This window comes from Staurois parvus, unplaced genomic scaffold, assembly GCF_062004578.1.
Source record: "Staurois parvus isolate SC_StPar_1 unplaced genomic scaffold, SC_StPar_1.0 ptg000390l, whole genome shotgun sequence".
Lineage (NCBI taxonomy): Eukaryota > Metazoa > Chordata > Amphibia > Anura > Ranidae > Staurois > Staurois parvus.
In genome coordinates, this window is record NW_028318186.1 from 183,922 (window position 1) to 206,826 (window position 22,905).

General features: G+C 43.5%; 1 protein-coding gene across 1 annotated transcript in view; it reads left to right on the forward strand.

Moving 5' to 3' along the window:
* The window catches only part of TRAM2 (translocation associated membrane protein 2), a 97,199-nt gene extending 75,878 nt beyond the window's left edge, over positions 1–21,321 (forward strand). Inside the window, exons 7-11 of the mRNA XM_089685990.1 lie at positions 5,165–5,235; positions 8,799–8,903; positions 12,445–12,588; positions 12,688–12,860; positions 15,166–21,321. Coding sequence (XP_089542116.1) covers positions 5,165–5,235; positions 8,799–8,903; positions 12,445–12,588; positions 12,688–12,860; positions 15,166–15,239 — 567 coding nt within the window. The 3' untranslated portion in view covers positions 15,240–21,321. The remainder of the gene's footprint in view (positions 1–5,164; positions 5,236–8,798; positions 8,904–12,444; positions 12,589–12,687; positions 12,861–15,165) is intronic.
* The last annotated feature ends 1,584 nt before the right edge of the window (positions 21,322–22,905 follow it).

The following is a 22,905-nucleotide window of genomic DNA, read 5'->3' on the forward strand; positions in this document are numbered from 1 at the left end:
GCCCTTTGCCGAAAACCAAAACCAAAATGGACAGTTTTTAAAAATGTATTTTGCAAACGCAGTTTTTTTTAAAAAAAATACTTCAGTGAATAAAAGAAAAAAGCGAACATAATATATACCACATTTTTTTTAAAATATAAAAGATGATGCTATGCCATGTAAATAGATGCCCAACATGTCATGCTTTAAAATTGCGCACGCTCGTTTAATTGCGCTAAACTACGGTACTTAAAAATCTCCATGAGTGACGCTTTCTACAGGTTACCCATTTAAAGTTGCAGAGGAGGGTCTAGTGCTAGAATTATTGCTCTCACTCTCTTGTTCATGGCAATACCTCACATGTGTGGTTTGAACACCGTTTACATATGTGGGCATGGCCTATATATGCTTTCACCACTGTGTGGGGGGACGGAGGCACTTTAAAAAAAAAAAAACAACTTTTTTTAATTATATTTTATTACTTTTTTTTTTTTTTTACACTGTCCCTTTTAATTTTTTATTTTTTATCACTTTTATTCCCATCACAAGGAATGCAAACATCCCTTAGATAGAAATAAGCAGTGACAGGACAGGTCCCCTTTATTCAGAGATCTTGGGTCAATAAAATCCCACATCTCTCCTCTACAATGTAAAGCATTACATTTAAAAAAAAAAAAAAAAAGCATTGATCTAGTGCTTTTTTTTTTTTTTTTTTTCTTGAAAAAGGTCTTATTTACATGGCTTCGGAACTGGAAGTGACGTAATGACGTCGCTCTGGTCCTCCAAGGGCATAGAGATGAATAGAGGCGATCTCTCCTTCACTGATCTCTATGCCCAGTCGCCAGGGTCGTTGGAATGGGTTCTCAGGTAAGCATGAGAACCACTGGCTGGTGGGGGGGCCGGGGCCATTTTCAGGACCTGTATCGGTGCCTATTTTCATATCGGCCTTTTATTCTCAGCCGAAACATTTCTGCCGCTGAAATGTCGGTGCATCCCTACTTGCTATAGGTGTCGGCGATTTAGGTACCTCATGACTGGAATACTGCCAGGATGTTGCTAAGTTAGACCTAGTCATGCTTGCCACCTTCACCATCACAGGAGGGAGCTCTCATGCTGAGCTCAGAGCTACTACAACAGGAGAGAGAGAGCATGTGAGGGGGTCTGAATCAGAGAAAAAGCTCACTCCTGTGAGGGTGGGGGTGAGAAGTAATGACTAGGCCTCACTTAGCAACATTCTGGGATTATTCCAGCCAGGCTTCATGAGCTACGTAAATGGCCTACATCTATAGCAAGGGCATTATTCAACTTTAGTCAGAGACAGTTTGTTTCTATCCACAGACGCCCCTTACCCGCATAGGCAGTTCTTTGGTGAAAGTGAACTATTGCTTTAAGAGTGGAAATGTGTTTAGGTAGATAAATTAGGTATAGAGTTATAGTGTATAAAAGTTATACGTAAACAAACTTATACTGACAGTGTGAACTGCTTCTGTGCCGCCCTATAGCAGAAACAATGCCTAAGGGAGGTGTGTGTGTGTGTGTGTGTGTGTGTGTGTGTGTGTGTGTGTGTGTGTGTGTGTGTGTGTGTGTGTGTGTGTGTGTGTGTGTGTGTGTGCGTGCGTGCGTGCGTGCGTGCGTGCGTGCCATTTTGCACACCTGTGCCACCCTTAGGCAGTGTTTCTGCTATAGGGCGGCACAGAAGGAGTTCACACTGTCAGTATAACTTTGTTTACGTATAACTTTTATACATACGTACATGATTTTGCAGTTCCGGGTAGGGGGCGTGCGCACCACCCTACCCACGCCACTATTCACGTCCTCGGCTTTCAATCACCAGGTCCCTGCTGGTGATTCCCCATAAACCAATTAATTTACACATATTGGGATTTTTTTTTTTTGTAGCAAAGTCGTGTAGCAAAATACATTTTGACCTAACTTTGACAAAATTAGTTTTTTTTTTAATTTTTTACTGGACATGTTAAATAGCAAAATGTCAAAAATATAGTTTTGTTTTTTTTTTTCTCCAAAATTGTTTTTTTTTAATGCAAAAAATTAAAAACGCGGAGGCAATCAAATACCACCGAAAGAAACCTCTATTTGTGGGAAAAAAAAGACATACATTTCATTTGGGTACAGCGTTGCATGACTGCGCAATTGTCAGTGAAAGTAACGCTGTGCCATAACGCAAGAAATGACCTGGTCAGGAAGGGGGGGGGGGTAAATCCTCAGGAGGGCAAGTGGTTAAATGGCAGTCCTATGTACCCTCAAGCCCTGCATGCTGTCTCCATCTACTTGCTTTCCGCCTCACCTGGCACTTTATTCCATCCCTGACATTTTACAGGGGTATTTATTTGATAGGTCTCATAGGATCCTCCAAATGAACACGCTCTTGGGGTTGGTTCACACCACAGGAACGCAGTCCGGATGAATTTCTGTTTGCGTGTTTTTGATGCGTTTTGGTCCATTTTTTATGCGTTCTGGTTAATTTTTTCCTCTTTTTTTTTTTTCTTCAACTTAAATAAGAACACGCGCGTTCTTGTTGAATTTTTACTGCGTTCCAGTACAGTTCAATTCAGAAAAAATGCAGCATCTTCTTGGTCAGGAAGGGGGGGGGGGGTATATCTTCTGGAGGGCAAGTGGTCATCTGGGTTTCAGTGACCTCTATGCACCAAAGTGTTAGTTCTACACTGATGTAGAGCTTGAGCTATGTGTGTATGTAGACGTCCAGCACAGCTGAGGGTGTTCATTGTGAACCCGATACAAGGTCACGGTGACTCGTCTGTATCCAGTATCTGGAAGTCTAATGTCAGTGCTGGTCTCTGCCTCTTGTGGTTGGATGTTGGCCATAATTACAGTGTGTCAGACTGGAAGAGGATGTTGTACTTCACAATATTCCTGCGTCTGGGTTTTCAGAATATGTACTTTTGTTTCTGTGCTGTACATGACACAACACACACCATTCCGATGTGTCGGTGTCTAGCTGGAGTTGTCCTCTTGCATTCCATATAACAGTGCAAGCCCACAGAGGTTTTTTTTTCTTCTTCACAAAGCCATGTAGAACAATAAGGACCCGTTTTCCATTTTTTGTGCTGCATTAACATTTATGTCATGCGTTCACATACATTCCTTTAAAGTAACAAAAGAAAAATCTGGTATAGGCGCAAGTCTAGTGATCTTGTTGCTACCCTCCTATGCGATGGGCAATAGATCAGGAATAATCCTGTCAAGCAATAGTAAATATCCAGCTAAAAGAGTAAACAAAATATGGCATGTTGATCATATTATTATGCCGATACTTGATGGGTGAAATAGTCCTTGCAATAAAACAGTCCATCCACTAATGGCAGCCTCTGCGGTGAACTTGAAGCAGCATCTGGAGTACAGAAGAGAAGAAGGGAGAGGGGCGCCTCTAAATGTAGACCTTAATGATAGAAACATTTATTGTAAAGGACATTTGGCAACTCGCATAGGGTTAGGATTAACCACTAGCCTACAGGGCACTTTTACCCCCTTCCTGCCCAGGCCAATTTTCAGCTTTCAGCGCTGTCGTACTTTAACAATTGCCTGGTCATGCAACACTGCACCCATAATATGAAATTTTTATCATTTTTTTCACACAAATAGAGCTTTCTTTTGGTAGTATTTACTTGCCCCTGGGTGTTTTATTTTTTGTGCTATAATTTAAAAAAAAAAAGTTTTTCTTTGTTTCTGTTATAAAATTTTGCAAACAGGTAATTTTTCTCCTTCACTGATGTGCGTTGATGAGACTGCACTGATGGGGCGGCACTACTAGACAGATGGGCACTTGTGGGTGGCACTGGTGGGCACTGATCATCAGGGCACTGATGATCGGTGCTGATCCGTCCTCTTACAATTGCTGGTTCTCTGGAGTAAATTCCTCACACTGTGACAGCATTTACCGGTGATCTTCTGTGTCATTGGACATGGCTAATCACATGGTAAAAGCCTGCTGTAATTGGCCTTTTACCACATTACGTGATCAGCTGTGTCCGTAGGACACAGCAATCACGGAGATCGCTGGATGCGTGCAGGAGAACTGTCCGGCCACAGTAAAGCCGTCATTCAGCTATCTGCGGTCGGCAAGTGGTTAAAATGCACATCAATTTCCGTCCCAATACAGGTATCTGCGGTGTATCGCCAGTCACCCTGCCATGTCACAAAGCTATTCCCTCCAGTTGTGGTTTCAGGAAGCTAGCTGTTGGTGGAAAAGATCCCAGACCGAGGGCTGAAACGCTTGTGGAGCGCAGTGTATGGCGGGATGACGTCTCCGGTTCTGCGACACGTGCCTTCGTGGTAGCACAAGAGACATGGCTGCAGGTTCTGTCTCAGAGCAAACTGAAATGCTATTTCATTCATTTTCAATATTCAAAGCAATATTCAAAGCAAACTCCCCAGTCCATCCATGTCTCCATGCTTTATTTTGTTGAGAAATCACTTTTAAAAATACCCCCCCCCCCTAGCATTTCCTGCTGCAGCTATCTAGAGTAAGGGCAGATGATCCATGTAGCATTTACTTCCTAGAATCCATCTATCTATAGCTCAGACAGTTGAGTGTGCTTGGCTGAGATAACCCCCTCCTCCACATGAAGGAAAAAAATGACACTGGTTGGGAAGAGGTTAACATCTAGGGTGATCAAAGGGTTAAGTGTGTGCCTAGCTATGTACTTGGTGCACACTAGGTGGTGCTTTTACAATGGGAAGTGATGGATCGTGTTTTTCAGCACTGCAGAGATGCACGATTCATCACTCCCTGCATCACAACAGATCTGTGTCTATGTAAGCATAGATACAGCTCTGTTCTTCCTCCCTGACCGACGATATGCAGGTGTATATGCATAGGCGTTTGTAGATTGGTTTGTGTGGTGACATTTCACAGCAGAAGTGAGCCTCCGGTGGCACGTTCTCCACCCCCCTCCCGTGTAACGGAAGTGCAAAATCGTGTATGTGTGTGTGTGTGTGTATATATATATGTGTGTGTTTGCACAGAAATGCTGCCCTGTAGCAGTAAAACTGCTATAGGGTGGCTGTTAAGTGGTTAAGGGTTGAAATGTATTCCATAACATGGAAGTAGCTATGATCCACCTGTATTGTAGATTTGCCATATACTGTAATAATAAAGATGGCAATAAAATAAATGTGTTCTGTTTATTTTTTTTCTTTTATCCAGGAAGAAATCCCTCGCCAGTTGCAGTACATCATTTTATATCTACTCCATATAGGAGGGGCTTATTTACTAAAGTAAGTGAAGTTCGAGTCCAAGACCTCAATGTTTTCAACACAGAACCTCTTACATTGCACAGGACCGTCCTATTAGTCTATATATAGACCTTATATATTAACCATTTGTCTACCCAGGTACATTTATAAATGGCATGGTGGTCAAGCGCTAACCTTGGCGTTTACCAGCTGGCGAAGGGTTTTCCGATAGAAGTGATCACTTTTATGCTGCTCTAGAGCCAGACGATCACTTTTATAGGGCTCTAAAGCCACCCACCCAATCACTTTGCTGAGGCTTTTATCCGTTCCCCAATCCTCCCTGCAACTAATGGCCCCAGAAGTGATCACTTCCAGGGTCAAAGCGGTCTTACCTTGGCTATTGTAGCCAAGGGTTCAGCTAAACAAGCATGATCTGTGCTTGATCAGCTGCATTGGAGGGCAGGGGAGGCATTGGGGGTCTAATAGACTCCCAGTGTCTCCATAAGAAGGACCTGTCACCTGCCCAGTGCTGTTAAATACGGGGCTTCTTTTCCCCTTGTAATAAAAATAAAGTTAACTCCTTGGCGCTGATGGTACACATATATGCGGCCTCTCGGCGGCTGGGCCTTGACGCCGAGAGACCACGTATTTGTGTATCCAATGTAAACAACCATGTGCCAAGAGCGTGCGCCCTTCGGGAGCTTTCCGATCATGTGACCACTGTGACAGCCAATCATGCCAGTCACATGACCTTAAAGCCTGCCCTGCCTCCCGGCATCACAAACCCCTTAAAGGGCTGGGAAGCACCAGTGCCAAAGAGTTAAAATATATATTCTATATTATATTATATTATATATACAGTGAAGGTACTGTGTGTGTATATGTGTGTGTGTGTATGTATATATCTTTGTGAGTGGGCAAACATTCAAAATCAGCAGGGGATCAAATACTTATTTCCTTCACTGTAATATATATATATATATATATATATATATATATATATATATATATATATATGTGTGTGTGTATGTGTGTGTATATATATATATATATATATATTACAGTGAAGGAAATAAGTATTTGATCCCCTGCTGATTTTGAATGTTTGCCCACTCACAAAGAAATGATCAGTCTAAAAATCGAATGGTAGGTGTATTGTAACACTGAGAGACAGAATAGCAACAAAAAATTCAAAAGAAATGCATGTCTAACAAATTATGCACTGATTTGCATGTTCATGAGGGAAATAGGTATTTGATCCCCTATCATTCAACAGGATTTCTGGCTACCAGGTGTCTTTCATACAGGTAACAAGCTGAGATTAGAAGCAGTCTCTTAAAGGGAGTGCTGCTTATCTCATTTTGTTACTTGTATGAAAGACACTTGTCCACAGGAGCAATCAAACAATCAGATTCCAAACTCTCGACCATGGAAAAGACCAAAGAGCTGTCCAAGGATGTCAGGGACAAGATTGTAGACCTACACAAGGCTGGACTGGGCTACCACGCTATCACCAAGCAGCTTGGTGAGATGGTGACAACAGTTGGTGCAATCATTTGCAAATGGAAGAAACACAAATCAACTGTCAGTCTCCCTAGGTCTGGTGCACCATGCAAGATCTCACCTCGTGGAGTGTCAAGGATCATGAGAACAGTGAGGAATCATCCCAGAACTACATGTGAGGATCTTGTCAATGATCTCCAGGCAGCTGGGACCACAGTCACCAAGAAAACAATTGGTAACACACTACGCCGACAAGGATTGAAATCCTGCAGTGCCTGCAAGGTCCCTCTGCTCAATAAAGCACATGTCCAGGCCTGTCTGAAGTCTGCCACTGAACATCTGAATGATGCAGAGGAGGACTGGTTGAAAGTGTTGTGGTCGGATGAGACCAAAATCGAGCTCTTTGCCATCAACTCCACTTGCCATGTTTGGAGGAGGAGGAATGCTGCCTATGACCCCAAGAACACCATCCCATCAACCCATGCTGGTGGAAAACATTATGCTTTGGGGGAGTTTTTCTGCTAAGGGGACAGGACAACTGCACTGCATCAATGGGACGACGGACGGGACAATATACTGTCAAATCTTGGGTGAGAACCTTCTTCCCTCAGCCAGGGCATTGAAAATGGGTTGTGGATGGGTGTTCCAGCACGTCAATGACCCAAAACACACAGCCAAGGCAACAAAGGAGTGGCTCAAGAAGAAGCACATTAAGGTCCTGGAGTGGCCTATCCAGTCTCCAGACCTTAATCTGATTTGAAAATCTGTAGAGGGAGCTGAAAGTTCAAGTTGCCAAACGTCAGCCACCAAACCTTAATGACTTGGAGAGGATCTGCCAAGAGGAGTGGGCCAAAATCCCTCCTGAGATGTGTGCAAACCTGGTGGCCAACTACAGGAAACGTCTGATCTCTGTGATTGCCAACAAGGGATTTGCCATCAAGTACTAAGTCATGTTTTGTGAAGGGGATCAAATACTTATTTCCCTCATGAACATGCGAATCAGTGCATAATATGTTAGACATGCATTTCTTTTGAATTTTTTGTTGCTATTCTGTCTCTCAGTGTTACAATACACCTACCGTTCAATTTTTAGACTGATCATTTCTTTGTGAGTGGGCAAACATTCAAATCAGTAGGGGATCAAATACTTATTTCCTTCACTGTGTGTGTGTGTGTGTGTGTGTTGCAGCCTGATACTACAGTTGTTTAAATTAACGCCATAATGACAAAGCAAAAACAGAATTTTAGAAATGTTTGCAAATGTATTAAAAAGGAAAAACTGAACTTTTACAACAATACTTGAAATTTAGCTCAGGTGCCTCCTATTTCTCTTGATCATTGAGATGTTTCTACACCTTGATTGGAGCCCACCTGTGGTAAATTAAATTGATTGGACATGATTTGGAAAGGCACACTCCTCTCTAGGCCGCACAGCTGACAATGCATACTGTATCAGAGCAAAAGCCATGAGGCCAGAGGAGCTTCCTGCAGAGCTCAGAGACAGGATTATTGCAAGACACTGATCTGAATCCACCCTCTGATCTAATGCATTGGCAAGGATGAGACCTATTCGTTTTTACCCTAGGGGCAAGAGTTGACGTATGATTGCTGTTGTGTGCTGCAATACTGTGAGCCTGGGCTGGTGAAATGATGCACCCCCAAAGAGCATGTCCAGGACAACCAGAGCTCACAGCAACTGGGCTGAATGCTGGGCATCATTCATCCCAGAAGAGGAATGAACATTCTGTGTGGAAAAGCTCCAAAAATGTATTTTTATTAAGTGGGGTTGGGTTCTAAGCTATCAGCAAAGGGCATACACCCCTGAATCCTGGCACTTGGTCACAACACTCAGATATATGGGATTTCTATTGAATCCCCTGGCAACATTTCACTGGAGAAGAGACTCTGGTCTGGTGGGATCATGGTCCTTAGAAGTTCAGGTGTAACCCTAAGATACTGGGGATAACCTGACCAGATCAAATTGGCCCCTTGTGTCCTATGCCTGAAGGCAGCAAAGCTTGTACTACATAAGTTCACACCGGCCTATTATACTATCCTTGTTTTTAAAGTCTAATCTTTGATTTATCATCTTTTTTCCGCAGTTTGACCCGCTTGGGGGTGATATTGCTGCTATTGCAGTCTGTATCAGAATTTCTCTTCCATATTGCAAGACTCTTTTACTTCACTGATGAAAGTAATCAGAAGCTGTAAGTAATGGTAAAATTCTTTGGGTGTTGGTGAGCAAGGAGGTAATATGGGCAGGGTTTGATGAGTGGTCCCCTCCAGATACGCTTAGTAGAAATTGCATAGATATGAGACACTTGTCAGATGGCATGTACGCATGATTCATTAATGTGGAACTCTTCATAAAAATGGGCACAGTTAGGGGCTTAGGGTTTAGAACCTCTGTACAGTGTTTATTGCTATTTATGTCTCTGGTGGAGACATTCTGGCCACTTTCTGTCCTAGTGGCCACACAGGGAAAAAAAGCTGAAATCTCCCTAGCAGGGACATAGACCACAGTAAATACTGACATTGACCCTTACCTACTGGAGGCAAACTTTTAAGAAAAAAGTTTAAAACCAGTGTTCTGCTTTAACCCCTAGACGCAGAGCACACACAAATATGCGGCCTCTTGGCGGTTGGGCCTTGAAGCCGAGCGGCCGCATATTTACGCACCATTTGAAAATACATACAGTTGTGTCCAAAATTATTCAACCCCCAATGCTGTAAAGGGGTTTAGGGACTATAGTGTACATTTGGAATTGTATTCAGAATCAAATCCTACAAGGACGTTGTAACTACCCAAATGCAACTAAAATGACATCAATTGTTTATGTAATACAGTAGTAAATGGTTCTTATGTGGTTTCTTCATTGCCACAATTATTCAACCCCTTAAAGACTACCACTCTGAAGAACAGAGGTTCATACAGGTGCTTTCCATCAGGTATTGAAAACACCTGTGGATGTCACCGAGCAGCAATCAAGCATAATAAGCACCAATTAGGCAGCTTTAAAATGACTGTGATACTCAGCTCCTTCTAGACATTTACTGGTGTGGTTACAAACATGGTGAAGGCAAGAGAATGGTCCAGGAAGACAAGAGAAGAGGTGATTTCTCTTCACAGGAAGGGCAATGGCTATAAGAAGATTGCAAAGATGTTAAACATACCAAGAGACACCTTAGGAAGCATCATTCGCAAATTCAAGGCAAAGGGCACTGTTGAAACGCTACCTGGTCGTGGCAGAAAGAAGATGCTGACTTCGACTGCTGTGCGCTACCTGAAGCGTAGAGTGGAGAGAAGTCCCCGTGTGACTGCTGAGGAACTGAGAAAAGATTTGTCAGATGTGGGTACAGAAGTTTCAGCCCAGACAATAAGACGCACACTGCGTAATGAAGGCCTCCGTGCCAGAACTCCCAGGCGTACCCCCTTGCTGTCTCCAAAGAATAAGAAGAGTCGACTGCAGTATGCCAAAAGCCATGTGGACAAACCACAAAAGTTGTGGGATAGTGTTCTGTGGACTGATGAAACAAAATTAGAACTGTTTGGGCCCATGGATCAACGCTATGTTTGGAGGAGGAAGAACAAGGCCTATGATGAAAAGAACACCTTGCCTACTGTGAAGCATGGTGGAGGGTCAATCATGCTTTGGGGCTGTTTTGCTTCTGCAGGTACAGGGAAGCTTCAGCGTGTGCAAGGTACCATGAATTCTCTTCAGTACCAGGAGATATTGGATGGAAACGTGATGCAGTCCGTCACACACCTGAGGCTTGGGAGACGTTGGACCTTTCAACAGGACAATGATCCCAAGCATACCTCCAAGTCCACTAGAGCATGGTTGCAGAGGAAAGGCTGGAACATTTTGGAGTGGCCATCGCAGTCACCAGACTTAAATCCGATTGAGAACCTCTGGTGGGACTTAAAGAAAGCAGTTGCAGTGCGCAAGCCTAAGAATGTGACTGAACTGGAGGCCTTTGCCCATGAAGAATGGGCGAAGATACCCGTAGATCGCTGCAAGACACTTGTGTCAAGCTATGCTTCACGTTTAAAAGCTGTTATAACTGTAAAAGGATGCTGTACTAAGTACTAAGATTGAATGTCACTTGGGGGTTGAATAAAACTGATAATGCTGTGAGCACAGAAAAGACATTTGTGGTTATTTCATTATAACTGTTATGTTATATTTGTCTGACCTACAAGTGCCTCTTTAATGTAAATGTAAGCAAGATGACTGAATGATCAAAAGCAATGTCAAACTGGCCAAAACACTCAATTTCAGTGGGGGTTGAATAATTTTGGACACAACTGTATGTGCTGAGAGCTCGCACCCTGTGCGCTCCCATTACATATGTCCGTGACTCACAGAAAGGTCCCGATCTCCCCTTGCGATCAGGACCTTTTCCGGTCACGTGACAGCGACTCAACCCCAAATCCCCGGCTTCTGAAACCTCTTAAAGGGCCAGGTGGCGCCGGCACAAAGGGGTTAAAGTTGTTGTAAACCTTAAATGTTTACTTGCCTCAATCCAAAGCACCTAGTGTGATTTCTGTCTGCTGTCTCCTTCCTCTGCTATCTTCATGAGTCACTTCTGACAGGTAATGCTGATTCCAAGGGATCCAGGGGATAGGGGAGGGGAGCTCCAGCCCACAGTAGGTGATTGACAGCCTTAGCTGTGCATGTTTCCCTACCAGACTGTGTAGAGGGGGTGTTTCCATTCCCTCTACACAAGTCTCAGATTACACTCAGCTCCCTGCTCTGTGCTGTTCAGTGTGTGACAACAGATACCTGCCCCCTCCTTCTGACGATGAGAAATGCTGTGTAAACTGTACGCTTTGAGGCTTCAGTTACACACAAGTGTCACGTTTTCAAGCGTTTTTTTGGGGAGCTGATTTGCACATTTTTGCAACTTTTTTCAGACGTTTTTCAGTTAAAAGGCATTGATTGCCGTTTGCTAAAAGCAACAGGATGCTCATAAGTAATCAAGGGCTGTTGAAATTAAAGTGGTTCTAAAAGCACAAGGTTTTATACCTTCATGTATTCTATGCATGAAGGTAAAAAACCAGTGTTTAGGGGCCCCCCTGAGCCCCCACAATCCTTACCTGATCCCCCTCCGATACAACAACAGCCTCTGCTGTCTGTGGACTCTTTCTCCTCATTGGCTGAGATGGCAATGGGAACCCATTGGCGCCTGCTGCTGTCAATCACAGCAAGTGAGCCAATGAGGAGAGAGCTGGGGCATGGAACCAAGCTGCAGCTCTGTGTCTTATGGACACCTAGAGCAGAGACTTGGGAACGAGTACACAGTGGTGCCCCCAGGGCGAGTGGCATTTCCTGGGGGCACTGCTTGAGGAGGAGAAACCAGGAGAGACGGTGAGGACCTAAGAAGAGGATCAGGGTTGCTCTGTGTAAAATCACTTCACAGAGCAGGTAAGAATAGGTTTCTGCTTGTTGAGCATTTTTGAGCTACAAGCTACCAGCTACAAAATGGTCAAGTGTGAATGGGGCCTGAATGGCTGCAGAGAAACAAGTACAACTTGTGTAGAAGGTTTAGTGTTTCTGTGTATCACCTGTGGTTAGACACTTCACTGGATATATGTAAGGGTTTACAACTACTTTTGGTAAATTCAATAATGCTGTATTCTTTCAAAATCTTGAAATAGAAATGTAAAAAATGCTGCATTTTTGTTATTTAAAATTGTATTCTAAGAGCAGCACAATAAATGCTGTTGGTGTTTTTATGCTTTAGATTTAATGCCTGGGCAGTGGTATTCGTGGTCTCAAGGCTGTTTACACTCACCCTTTCCGTTCTGACCATTGGGTTTGGCCTAGCCAGGGCGGAGATCCACACCTTTAACCCAGACAAGGGAAATTTTAACACGTTACTTTTTAGGTAAGCTGGATCTTTTCATTCTTTTTAGTCTTGTACAGACTTCATGCTTTGTCTCTATGACGGTGTAAGGCTGCCTATAATGTCTCCTTGCCTCTGCAGGATGATTGTACTGCTCATGATGTGCATTTCGCAGACGTGGATGATGTGGCGATTCATTCATTTCCAGCTACGTCGTTGGCGGGAGTCTTGTAAGGAGCAGGCTGCCAAGAAGAGGACTGCCATTGCTCCTGTCATACCCAAACAACAACTAAAGGTGCTCAAAAAGGAGTCAGGTATGAGAAATGGCAGCACACTTGTCTAGATAAATGACTATTTGAGGCTTCATTCAGACAGGCATTGACACCCGTTCTGCATCCAAGACGCGTTTGTTATTGCAGCTGCATGTGCCTCTATACGTTTTGATGCAGACACAAAGGCTGTACAGAAACAGCCACATGTCAAAATTTGACATGCATGCATGGATCCAAACAGTCACTGTGTGTTCAGATTCATGCACCCACATCTGGGCACTGGTCATATTTCACATGCAGCTGCATACAGCTGTGCCTGTGCAACCTGCTGCAACTGCATTCACTTCTATAGACTGCATGTGTGCAACTCAAGGCAGATGCAGGTACAATAACTGGTGTCAATGTGCATCTAAATGATGTCTAAGAGTTCTCGCATCATTAAAGTGATGTTAAAGGCAGATTTTTGTTTTTTTTTAAATAACAAACATGTTACATTTACCTGCTCTGTCGGTGGTTTTGCATAGAGCAGTCCCGATCCTCCTCATCTTGGGTCCCCTGGTGGTGCTCCAGACCTCTCCCTCCTGCTAGGTGCTCCCTTAGCATGCAGCTTGCTATGCGGGCCCCCAAGCAGGCTTGTTCCTGAGCTGCTATTCTGTGTGTCCATTCACACATGGAGCACGGCTTGGCCCCATCCCCTGCTCTTTCCTCATTTGCTCACAGGCTCTGATTGACTGTAGCAGGAGCCAATAGCTCCTTCTGCTGTCTCGCCATTGAGGAGGAAGAGACCTAGGAGAGCCGCTGTTCTCATGCACATCGCTGGATTGAGATGGGGTCAGGTAAGATGGGGGGGCTGCTGCGCACAAAAGGTTTTTTACCTTTATGCATACAATGCATAAAGGTGAAAAACTTTGAGCCTTTACAACCACTTTAAAACCTATCTAAACCCAAGCACAAAAATGGCTGGCTTACCAGTACTTGTGGTGGCTGCCTTAATTTTCACTTTTCAGGCTTAATTGCCGTTGTTTTCACCTGGTGATTCTGCCAGTAACACACTTAACTGCGCTGGTATGACAACACTCACCCATCCTTTCTTTATCACCTGTCTCCTATTCTTCATAATGGAAAAAGGTGTAGTTCTGTAGTCCTCAGAGTTTGCTTAGAGCACAAGAAGTCATCAGCTGACATGACTTCTGAAAGGATCAAAAGGTATTTTTTTCTAAATTGTCAAACAGATCTACCAAAACTCGATAAATGGTAATAAATAAGAGAAATTCATTGTTGGGGTTTGCGTCCCTTTAAAGTTGCAGTTTGGTTAAAGTGGAAATTCAGAGCATGGAATTACACCATATTGCCAAAAGCTTGTGCACAACTGACCACATCATCTTTATGAGCTTGTTGGATGTTCCATTCTATAATTATGGGCATTAATTTGAAGTTGGTCCTGTTTGTGGCTATAACAGTCTACATTCTTCTTGGAAGGCTTTCCATAAGATTTGTGGAGCATGTCTGTTGGTGTTTGTGCACATTCAAACAAAAGTGCATTTGTGAAGGCAGGTACTGCTGATGGATGAGACCTATCTCGCAGCTGGCATTCCATTTCATCCTAATGGTGTTCAGTAGGGTTGAGGTCAGCACTGTGTGAAGGCTGGTTGAGTTCCTTCACACCAAACTCATCAAACCATCTCTTTTATAGAGCTGGCTTTGGTGAAGGCTCTTTTCCCTTCCAACATGGCTGTTCCCTTGTGCACACATTCCCACAGGGTTGGACGCACACAGTTTTACCCCTCATCGAAAACATAATTTGGTGGGATCTTGCATACGTTAAGCCATTTAGAGCAGGAGTGATAGCCATGTGTCTACAAATTGTTGCTCATATTGTGTACATCCTTAGACACATCACCACGCTTTTCTAATTCATCCTGGAGTATACAAGTCCATGCTGCAGTAATAAATTCTCTGGCAGCCAGTAACCTGGTGTTCTGGACTCACCCAATCCTGACCTTTCAACTACAGGCCAGGGATTCCTAACTCAGCCATCAAAGTCGCTTTCCAGTTTTGTTTCTTATCCATGCAGAGCAGCAGTTTCCTATTTATGCTCCCCACCAGCATATTCTTTTTCTAGTAGGATCCTAGAGCTAAGGAGCAAAGGAAAGGTGAAGATGTGTTGCTGGGGAGGGGGCACATACAAAGCGTTGTGGCTTTGACCTAAGGTTTATATGGCAATAATAACTCAAAGGACATAATATGAAATATGGTATACTTTCCTTTCTAAACATCTCCAACCTATAACGAATATATTACTGTATTTTTTTTTATTTATTTCCAATATATTCTGTGTTCTTTCCAGGATATCACGAAAATGGACTGCTTAAAGCAGAGAATGGTTCCACACCTCGACAGAAAAAAATCAAAGCTCCGTAAACGCCAAACTCTACAGCAGAGCCTGGAAATACCCGAACGACCACCAGGACTAAGCGTGTACTCCAGACTTCTGCCAATGCTACAGCCCTTTGTGGGCCAACAAAAAAAAGTGCCTTCAAGAATCCTCATTAGATACTTTTTGTTACATATTTAAAATGAAACAAAAATTTTACAAAGTGCCGAACATGGCTTCTGCCAGAAGCTGGTACAGTCAAGCCTCGGATCGTGGACATTTGATTACTTTCTTCAGTATTCCTGTTTTATGTGGTTTAGTTTGTTACTCGGTGAAATGCTTCCAAATTTTGACTACACTGTTACCACAGAATGCCTTTGACTTGCCCGCTCAAAGCACTACCTCCTCCCCAGCTGTACCGCATGAGCTGGGCTACTGCCGCACCTCCAAATTACCTTTTTGGATGGCCAAATGCCGCTGTTTTTTCTCCAGTGTAATGAGGATTCAAACTTTGCATCTTCTGGCTTTGGAGTAATGGTTGACAAACATAATGGGATGAAGAATTGAGTACAGAAATTTCCTGGCTTATGGGGCATTTTCTGATCTCCCAGCAAAAAAACATTCTTCTTGCTAAGTAGTTCACAGAGAAATGGAAAGAAACTTTTTGTTTTTCAGGCGTTCTAAAGATATTGGGTTTGATGACCCTCCTTTTTTATAAAAGTTTCCAGGATTATTCACCGCCAAGGTTCAATGCACCAGGATTGTCCAACCCGCCAATCTCTACTTGTTTTGGACAGCTGTGGCAAGACTCAAATAAGTAACTGCTGTGTAGGGGGACCCAACCTACCTCCTCCCCACCAATTGCCTCAAACCTTGCTGGACTACAGCAAAATGTACCATTGCTTAGGAACCAGCAAGCTTTATATTCAAAATACTAGCAAAAATTTAGCTATTTTCCACAAAATGTTTGCTGGTTCCTGGATACAGGCTTAATACATTGTGTGACATTAGTCAGGAACCCAAATAGGGTCCCACAATGTTTTCTGTTCCCAAGATTGTTAGAAACATCAGTCACCCATTAGTGTTTCAGTAGTTGCCAAATCCATACCAATAGGAAGTTAAAGCTGAACTCTTTATTGCATGCTTACATAGGCTCAGTTTGGACCTCTGTAAGTATGCATATCTCATACCACCTGAGGGGGGGGGGGCACACTGGGGAAGCTGACAATGTAGTAGTCAGAACTACTACATTGATAGTCATGATCTTCCTGACTCTGCTCACGTTCTATGCAAGCAGCTTCCCCTCTGAACACTAACCACAGAGGATCGCTCGCTTGGCCCTGCCACCATTTACAGAACATTGTGTATATTTTTTTGTAATGAATACAAGGCATTCCCTGTTGGACCAGAAAGGGCGTTGATGTTGCAATCTCCAACCAGATAACACCTTACAAGCATTGTGTGAATGGCGGTAGTGCCAAGTGAGCAGCCCCCTGTGCCCAGTGTGCAGAGAAGAAGCCATTTGGCACAGGAACCCAAAGAACTGGGATCTGTCCATGGTTCTGAAGACCTTCAACAAACCCAACCAGAACAAAATAATCATTTTGAGGGGTTTATCCCTAAAAAAGTTTGGATGAAAACGCCTGTGACCAAAAAGTAATTGGAAGTCCAAATGATGGCTACTACAAGGGTGGAGAATGGACGAATAATGTGCCTTTTTGTCCTGTCAAGGAAATATGTGTTTGTGTTTGGCTGGCTTTGCTTTGGTCTTCCCTGGATAGTTTTCTGCTTTTGTGCTTCCTACGTCTCTGCTTTTTGGTAGAGGCTTCTAACTTAAGGAGGATGGCTTGGAACCTGGAAATCCATCTGCCTTGGCTTCTTCATCTACTAGTATTCTGGATGCTAGCAAAAAAGGCTACCTAACTTTTCTGCTTTCCTAAAGGATTCAGGACCTATGTGTCAAGATTTCCGTGGAGCTATCTTCTTCGGCACCATTCTCTACAATGAGAGAATAACATAAGCCCGTATTATATTTGTAGGAAATCTACACCTCTTTCTGTTCAGAGATCTAGTATGGTGCCTCCAGGTCTCTATCAGGTACATGTGTGCACAGTTTTTAAATCTGTTTCTTCGTGTGGTGCCTCACCCTCCCCTGGATGCCAAGGAGCTCAGAACCATTTTAATCGAATGAAACTTGCTTCCTGCAAAGGCCGTTCTAGACCTCAGGAAGCTACATTGCGAAATTGTTTTTCGAGTCATGCAGTCTTGTTGCTAATATATGCTATGATTAAGTACACATGATGGATCGCTATTATATGCAGAGTTCTTCACCTGGAAAAACTCTTCAAAATGAGTTCCAATTGGGAGAGTGTTCATTTACTGTAGTCATGTGCTCTATCCCAATACTGTACATGGTGTCACTGTCAATAGCATGCTCTGACAGATTTATCTGGCAGTACTTTACATTTTTACCACAAACCTAGCCCCATAATGAAGTTATGCAAAGGTTATTTAGTAAACATGGTTCATTCAGTTTAAGTTCTCATCCAAGAAGTTGCTGGAGGTGGCGTGGATGGTGTGGCCATCTATCAGACAGGCTGCATGTAGTTTGACCTCCACAAAATAACATACCCACATTACAGAAAGCACCAGGAGTTTCCCTCTCCTATCTTTCCAGTGCTGCTCATCTTCCTACTGTGCCTTAAAAACCTACAGAAATAATGGCTTTCTTAAAGCTGACTCCAGGAATGATCTTTATTGCATACGTACATTGGTCCAGCTAAGGCCAGTGTAAAGCCACCCATAGGTTATGCCATTTTCTTTCCTTTCACAATGGATGGAAGAAAGGAAAAGTCACTCGATTCCCCCATCAACACGCTCTTTTGTGGGGAAATCACTACCGCAGTGCTATCGTGTTCTACTGGCAGGGGAGCCTTCCCAGCTGGCAAAACACAATGATTACTACTAGCTATAGCCAGCAGCAGTAATTGCTTGTGAAAAATCTGACAGGCTTGTTGTACCTAAGCCGATTGGATGGATCAATTTGGGTACAACCAGCCTGCCAATGGTTTGCTCGAATCTCGGCTGAACCAGCTGAGATTCGATCTTTCTTTGGTCAGCTTTAGTATGCACATCTCATACCTGATGGCCTCTGGAAAAGCTGACACTAACTGTAGTACTTGATGCTTCTACAGTGATGGCCACTATCTCCAGGGTTCTGTGCGTGGTTTCCCTTCCAAACATTGACCACAGGGAGTCGGTCCCTCGTCACTGCTGCCTATCACAGAACGTCTTGTATTTTTTTTCAATGAATACCAGGTGTTCTCTGCTTGGACGAGGTGGAGATCCAATCAAAGAACATTTGGTGTTCATTAAAACAAAAAAAAAAACTTTTTATGAATGTGCCAGAGCAAAGGGAGCAACCCCTGTGGTCAATGTATAGAGCAGAGCACAAGTCTCAGAAGACAGCAGCTATCACTGTACTAGGGCCAGCTACTACATTGTCAGCTACCACCGTGGATTCTCAAGTATGAGTTATATGCATCCTTGCATTATGCAAAGCTGAACCAATGTAAAGTGGCCCATAGATTATTTATTTGATTTTCTTTTGTTCCACCCAACACAATTAGTGATGATGGGGAATCTTTCCTGCAGTGCATTGCATTCTGCCGGCAGGGATCATTCCCACCCAGGGGGAACCCTGACATAGATGGATCCGGCTTACTTCCCTCTTCACCTCTGTTGCTAAGTTGTTAGAAAAATTGTTTTTTCTATTACCCCAGCAGCCTCTCCAGGATTGGTCCATTTCTCATCCCTCTTTTGATCCTGCCAGCAATGTTTGACAGATGTCGGTGAACTGCAGAGTTTGTCAATGACGGCATGCCACAGGATGGTCTATAAGACATTTGGGAAGTTCTTGCTTTTATGTTTAGTTTACACTTGTGGTTGGGGGTGATGAGAATAGGTGGTTAAGCCGTGTTTTCCGTGCCCTCCCCAACTTCCCCTTTGTTATACTTCAAAGACAGCCGGACAAGGGTGTACACAAGTTGTGGCATGGCAAAAATGATCCCCCTGTTGCCTTTGATGGGCAGTGCTGCCTCCAATCGGACATATTCAAGTGAATGGGGCTGCAACTGTGAGCCAAATGCTAAATCTGCGGTTGCTGCAGGATATTCCTATTCAAAAAGCCTGTAAAAAAAAAAAAAAAAACAGGCATTCTGGAGGTGGTAGTATTGTCTTTTAAATTCCTGCCAGCTATGCCTGCCAAGCCCTGAGCCACATTGTTACTGCTCCTCTTTGCAGTCATGGCAGGAATTTTACCGCCTGTCCCATTCGGCAGATGCTTCAAGTGAATGGGGCCGCTCTGTATTGCATGCGTTTGCAGCACACTAGTGTGGGGTTCAAGGGGTTAAAGCAGATCTTAATTTAGAGACCAAAAGCAAGTGTGAACGAGCCATTAAAGAATTACCTTTTCAAAGCTATAGAAATGCAAAACCCACTTGAAGCAGTTCAAATGCCTGTCGATGAATTCCAATTGGTCGCAAAAACATCTCAAACTGATGTCATTGGCTAACAAGGCATTCTGAAAGCTTTAGACAACGCTTTGAAAAAGCCTTTTAAATGCGTCAAAATTTGCTGCAATACTGTATGTGATCCAGGAATAATGCGTTTATTGTTAACGCCTGTATGAGCTGTAGCTAAATGATTCTGTTGAAACATATGGCCCTTAGCACAGTGGAGAAGATCTACAAAAAAAAAACAGTCCTATGCTAGGCTTTAGCTCTTTGGGGGGGGTCAATATACACATGTGCCCGGTGTTTCGTGTCCCTGGTTAGCCAGAAAATACATGTAACATCTGTACATAGTACAGCTGCTATTATAACATTTTTTTTTCTTTTAGTTTAAATGCATAAAAATGGTACATCAGACATTTTGGAGTCTCGTTCACACTGTTGTGCTGCCTAGGCGCGTGTGGCATTAAGGCAGTGTTTCTCAACTCCAGTCCTCATGGACCCCCAACAGGTCATGTTTTCAGGATTTCCATTATTTTGCACAGGTGATTTGATCAGTTTCACTGCCTTAGTAATTACCACAGCTGTTTCATCTGAGGGAAATCCTGAAAACATGACCTGTTGGGGGGTCCATGAGGACTGGAGTTGAGAAACACTGCATTAAGGTAACCTATTCATTTAAATGGGCTGCCTAACATCCAATGAAATGCATGCAGCATTTGTGACGCTACAACTCACGTTGGTGTTATGGTCAGTTTGAGTGGTATGGGTTAACTTTGAGTCTAGTCCTAAGCTTTAGAGAGGAGGCAAAGTGTTAAAAAATAAAATCTGTAGTCCATTTTAGAGTGCTTGGGTTTCTCTGTAAGAAGTAAGGGTTCCATGCACACTGGATCTGGGCTGGTCCCTGCCACCTACCTATTCCACTTTACTTGTGGCCCATGGGTGTGATACACAGCCTGACTTGTTAGTAGTAAGGCAGAAATGGAAGGAGGTTGGCTAGATCCAGTGCCCACATAAGCTGTTTGCAGCACAAAGTGATCTAGGTTTTTGTTGGGACCCTGGCAAAGGCAACAGTTTTGAAGTGAGTGGCATGTCCATTACATTTAATGGGCATCAGGTTTACCTTCATTTTGTGGGTCGGGACATACCAATGGGCCACTTTTTTTTAAGTGCCTAAAAACACCCTACCTGACTTTTGGTTCCCCTGCAGAAATTCTAGTTGCTCTGATTGTGCTGTAGACAAGCACACCTCTGCAGGTCCCCTATATACCATAATAACATGGCATTTTTTTACTAAGATTTCTGGAGCGACTAATTTTTTATGTCAGAATGTGCCTTGTCCATCTATGCTTCCCTTCAATCTGTGCATTGACTGTCTTTCTTCAATGGACCAAACAAGCTCAAGGGAATCTTGTATTTTCAGTGTTTGGCCTCCATCTTGTATTCTTAGATATTTTTGTAAGTGCCTTGATCTCTCCTATCATGTTACTATGCTGTTGTTGGACATGGGGCGGGGGGGGCATTTTATACAAATGATTGTTGAAATAAAATTGCAAATCTGTTTTATAAACTGACAGATATTTTCCCAAAAAAATGAAATAAAAAAGATGTAGAAGCATCACGATGTGCCTGAAGTTTATTTTCTCCTACAAGTAATAGAAATGGTGGGTGTAGCGGTTTATGCCATTATCTTCCTGTTTGGTCTCAGTGGTGGCCAACAGGGTGGACCAAGTTTGAAGTTCCTCTGCTGGCTACAGAGACTTCTGGGAGGTTCAAGGTCACTTAGAAGATACAACTTCACTGACTCTGGGTCTGCATTGAGTCTTCTCATTGTCTAGAACAGGGGTCTCCAAACTTTCTAAACAAAGGGCTAGTTTACTGTCCTACAGACTTTTGGGGGGCTGGATTGTGACAATTGGGAGTATAAATGGTCCCGATGTTCATGGGGAAAGAAAAAACATGCCCCCTTCTTTGGTGTTAGCGTGAGGAATTGTACCCTATTGAAGGTGTGATTGGGAGGACTTGTGCCCTATCGTATTGAAGGTGTGATTGGGAGGAATTGTGCCCTATCTTTGTGGTCTTTTGGAGGAACTGGGCCCTATTGGCATCATTGGAAGGAATTGTGCCCTATTGTTGGCGTCATTAGGAGGAATTGTACATCATCGGCAGGAATTGTGCCTCGTCATTGGGAGGAATTGTGACTTATCGTTGACGTCATTGGTAGGAACTGTGCCTCGTCATTGGGAGGAATTGTGACTCATCGTTGACGTCATTGGTAGGAATTGTGCCTCGTCATTGGGAGGAATTGTTCCTCATAATTGGTGTCAGCAGGAATTGTGCCCCGTCAGTGGGGGAGGAATTATGCCCCATTGTTGGTATCAGTGAATGAACTAGTGCCCCAAGGGACGGATAAATTCAAGCAAAAGGATGCAGTTTGGAGACTGCTGGCCTAGAACATCTTTATCCAGTGTCTGCATATAGGTTCAATTTGTATTATAACCTTAAGTCTTCTTCAAGCTGTGTTACAGTGTGGTAGCTGAAAGTTGAAGTCAGGCTTGCACAGGGCTGTACTTGCTGTGAAGGGTGATAGAGGAGAGATGGGAGAAGGCTTAGGTAGACCAAAAAACTGGAAGAAGGAATGGTGGCATAGGGTAGATCAAAGAGCTGGCGCTAGAAGAGAGGTGGTACAGCTTGATGAAAGAGCTCTGGTAGACCAAAGAACTAGCAGCAGGCGGAGCAGTGGCACACTCCAATATAATAGAGTTGGCAGGAAGTGAGGTGGTGACACCAGTAGATTGGCAGTGAGCCAGCGGCACAGGTAACCCAAAGAGCTAGCAGGTGGTGGGTCAGTGCTCCAAGTGGACCAAAGAGAAGGCAGGGCAGTGAAACAAATACTACAATTGCATGGCCGCCATGCTGTTTCCTATGCTTGAAGCCACTGGCCTGTAAAAAAACAAAACATGCAGATCAGAACATTTTCTTTATGTATACTTGTCTTCCATTTGTAACAAAGTTTTCGAGTAAAAGGGTCGTTATGGCAGCCAGGTGATTATCATTTTCAGAAGGAAAGCTCAGCAATGCTTCCATTTTTCTCTCCATGGGTTCCCTTCACTCTAGGGTGCTATATTGATGGGTGGAGGTGCGTACAAAGGTATGTGAATTACTATACAAATCTTTTTGAAGATTGAAAAAGATAAGGTGA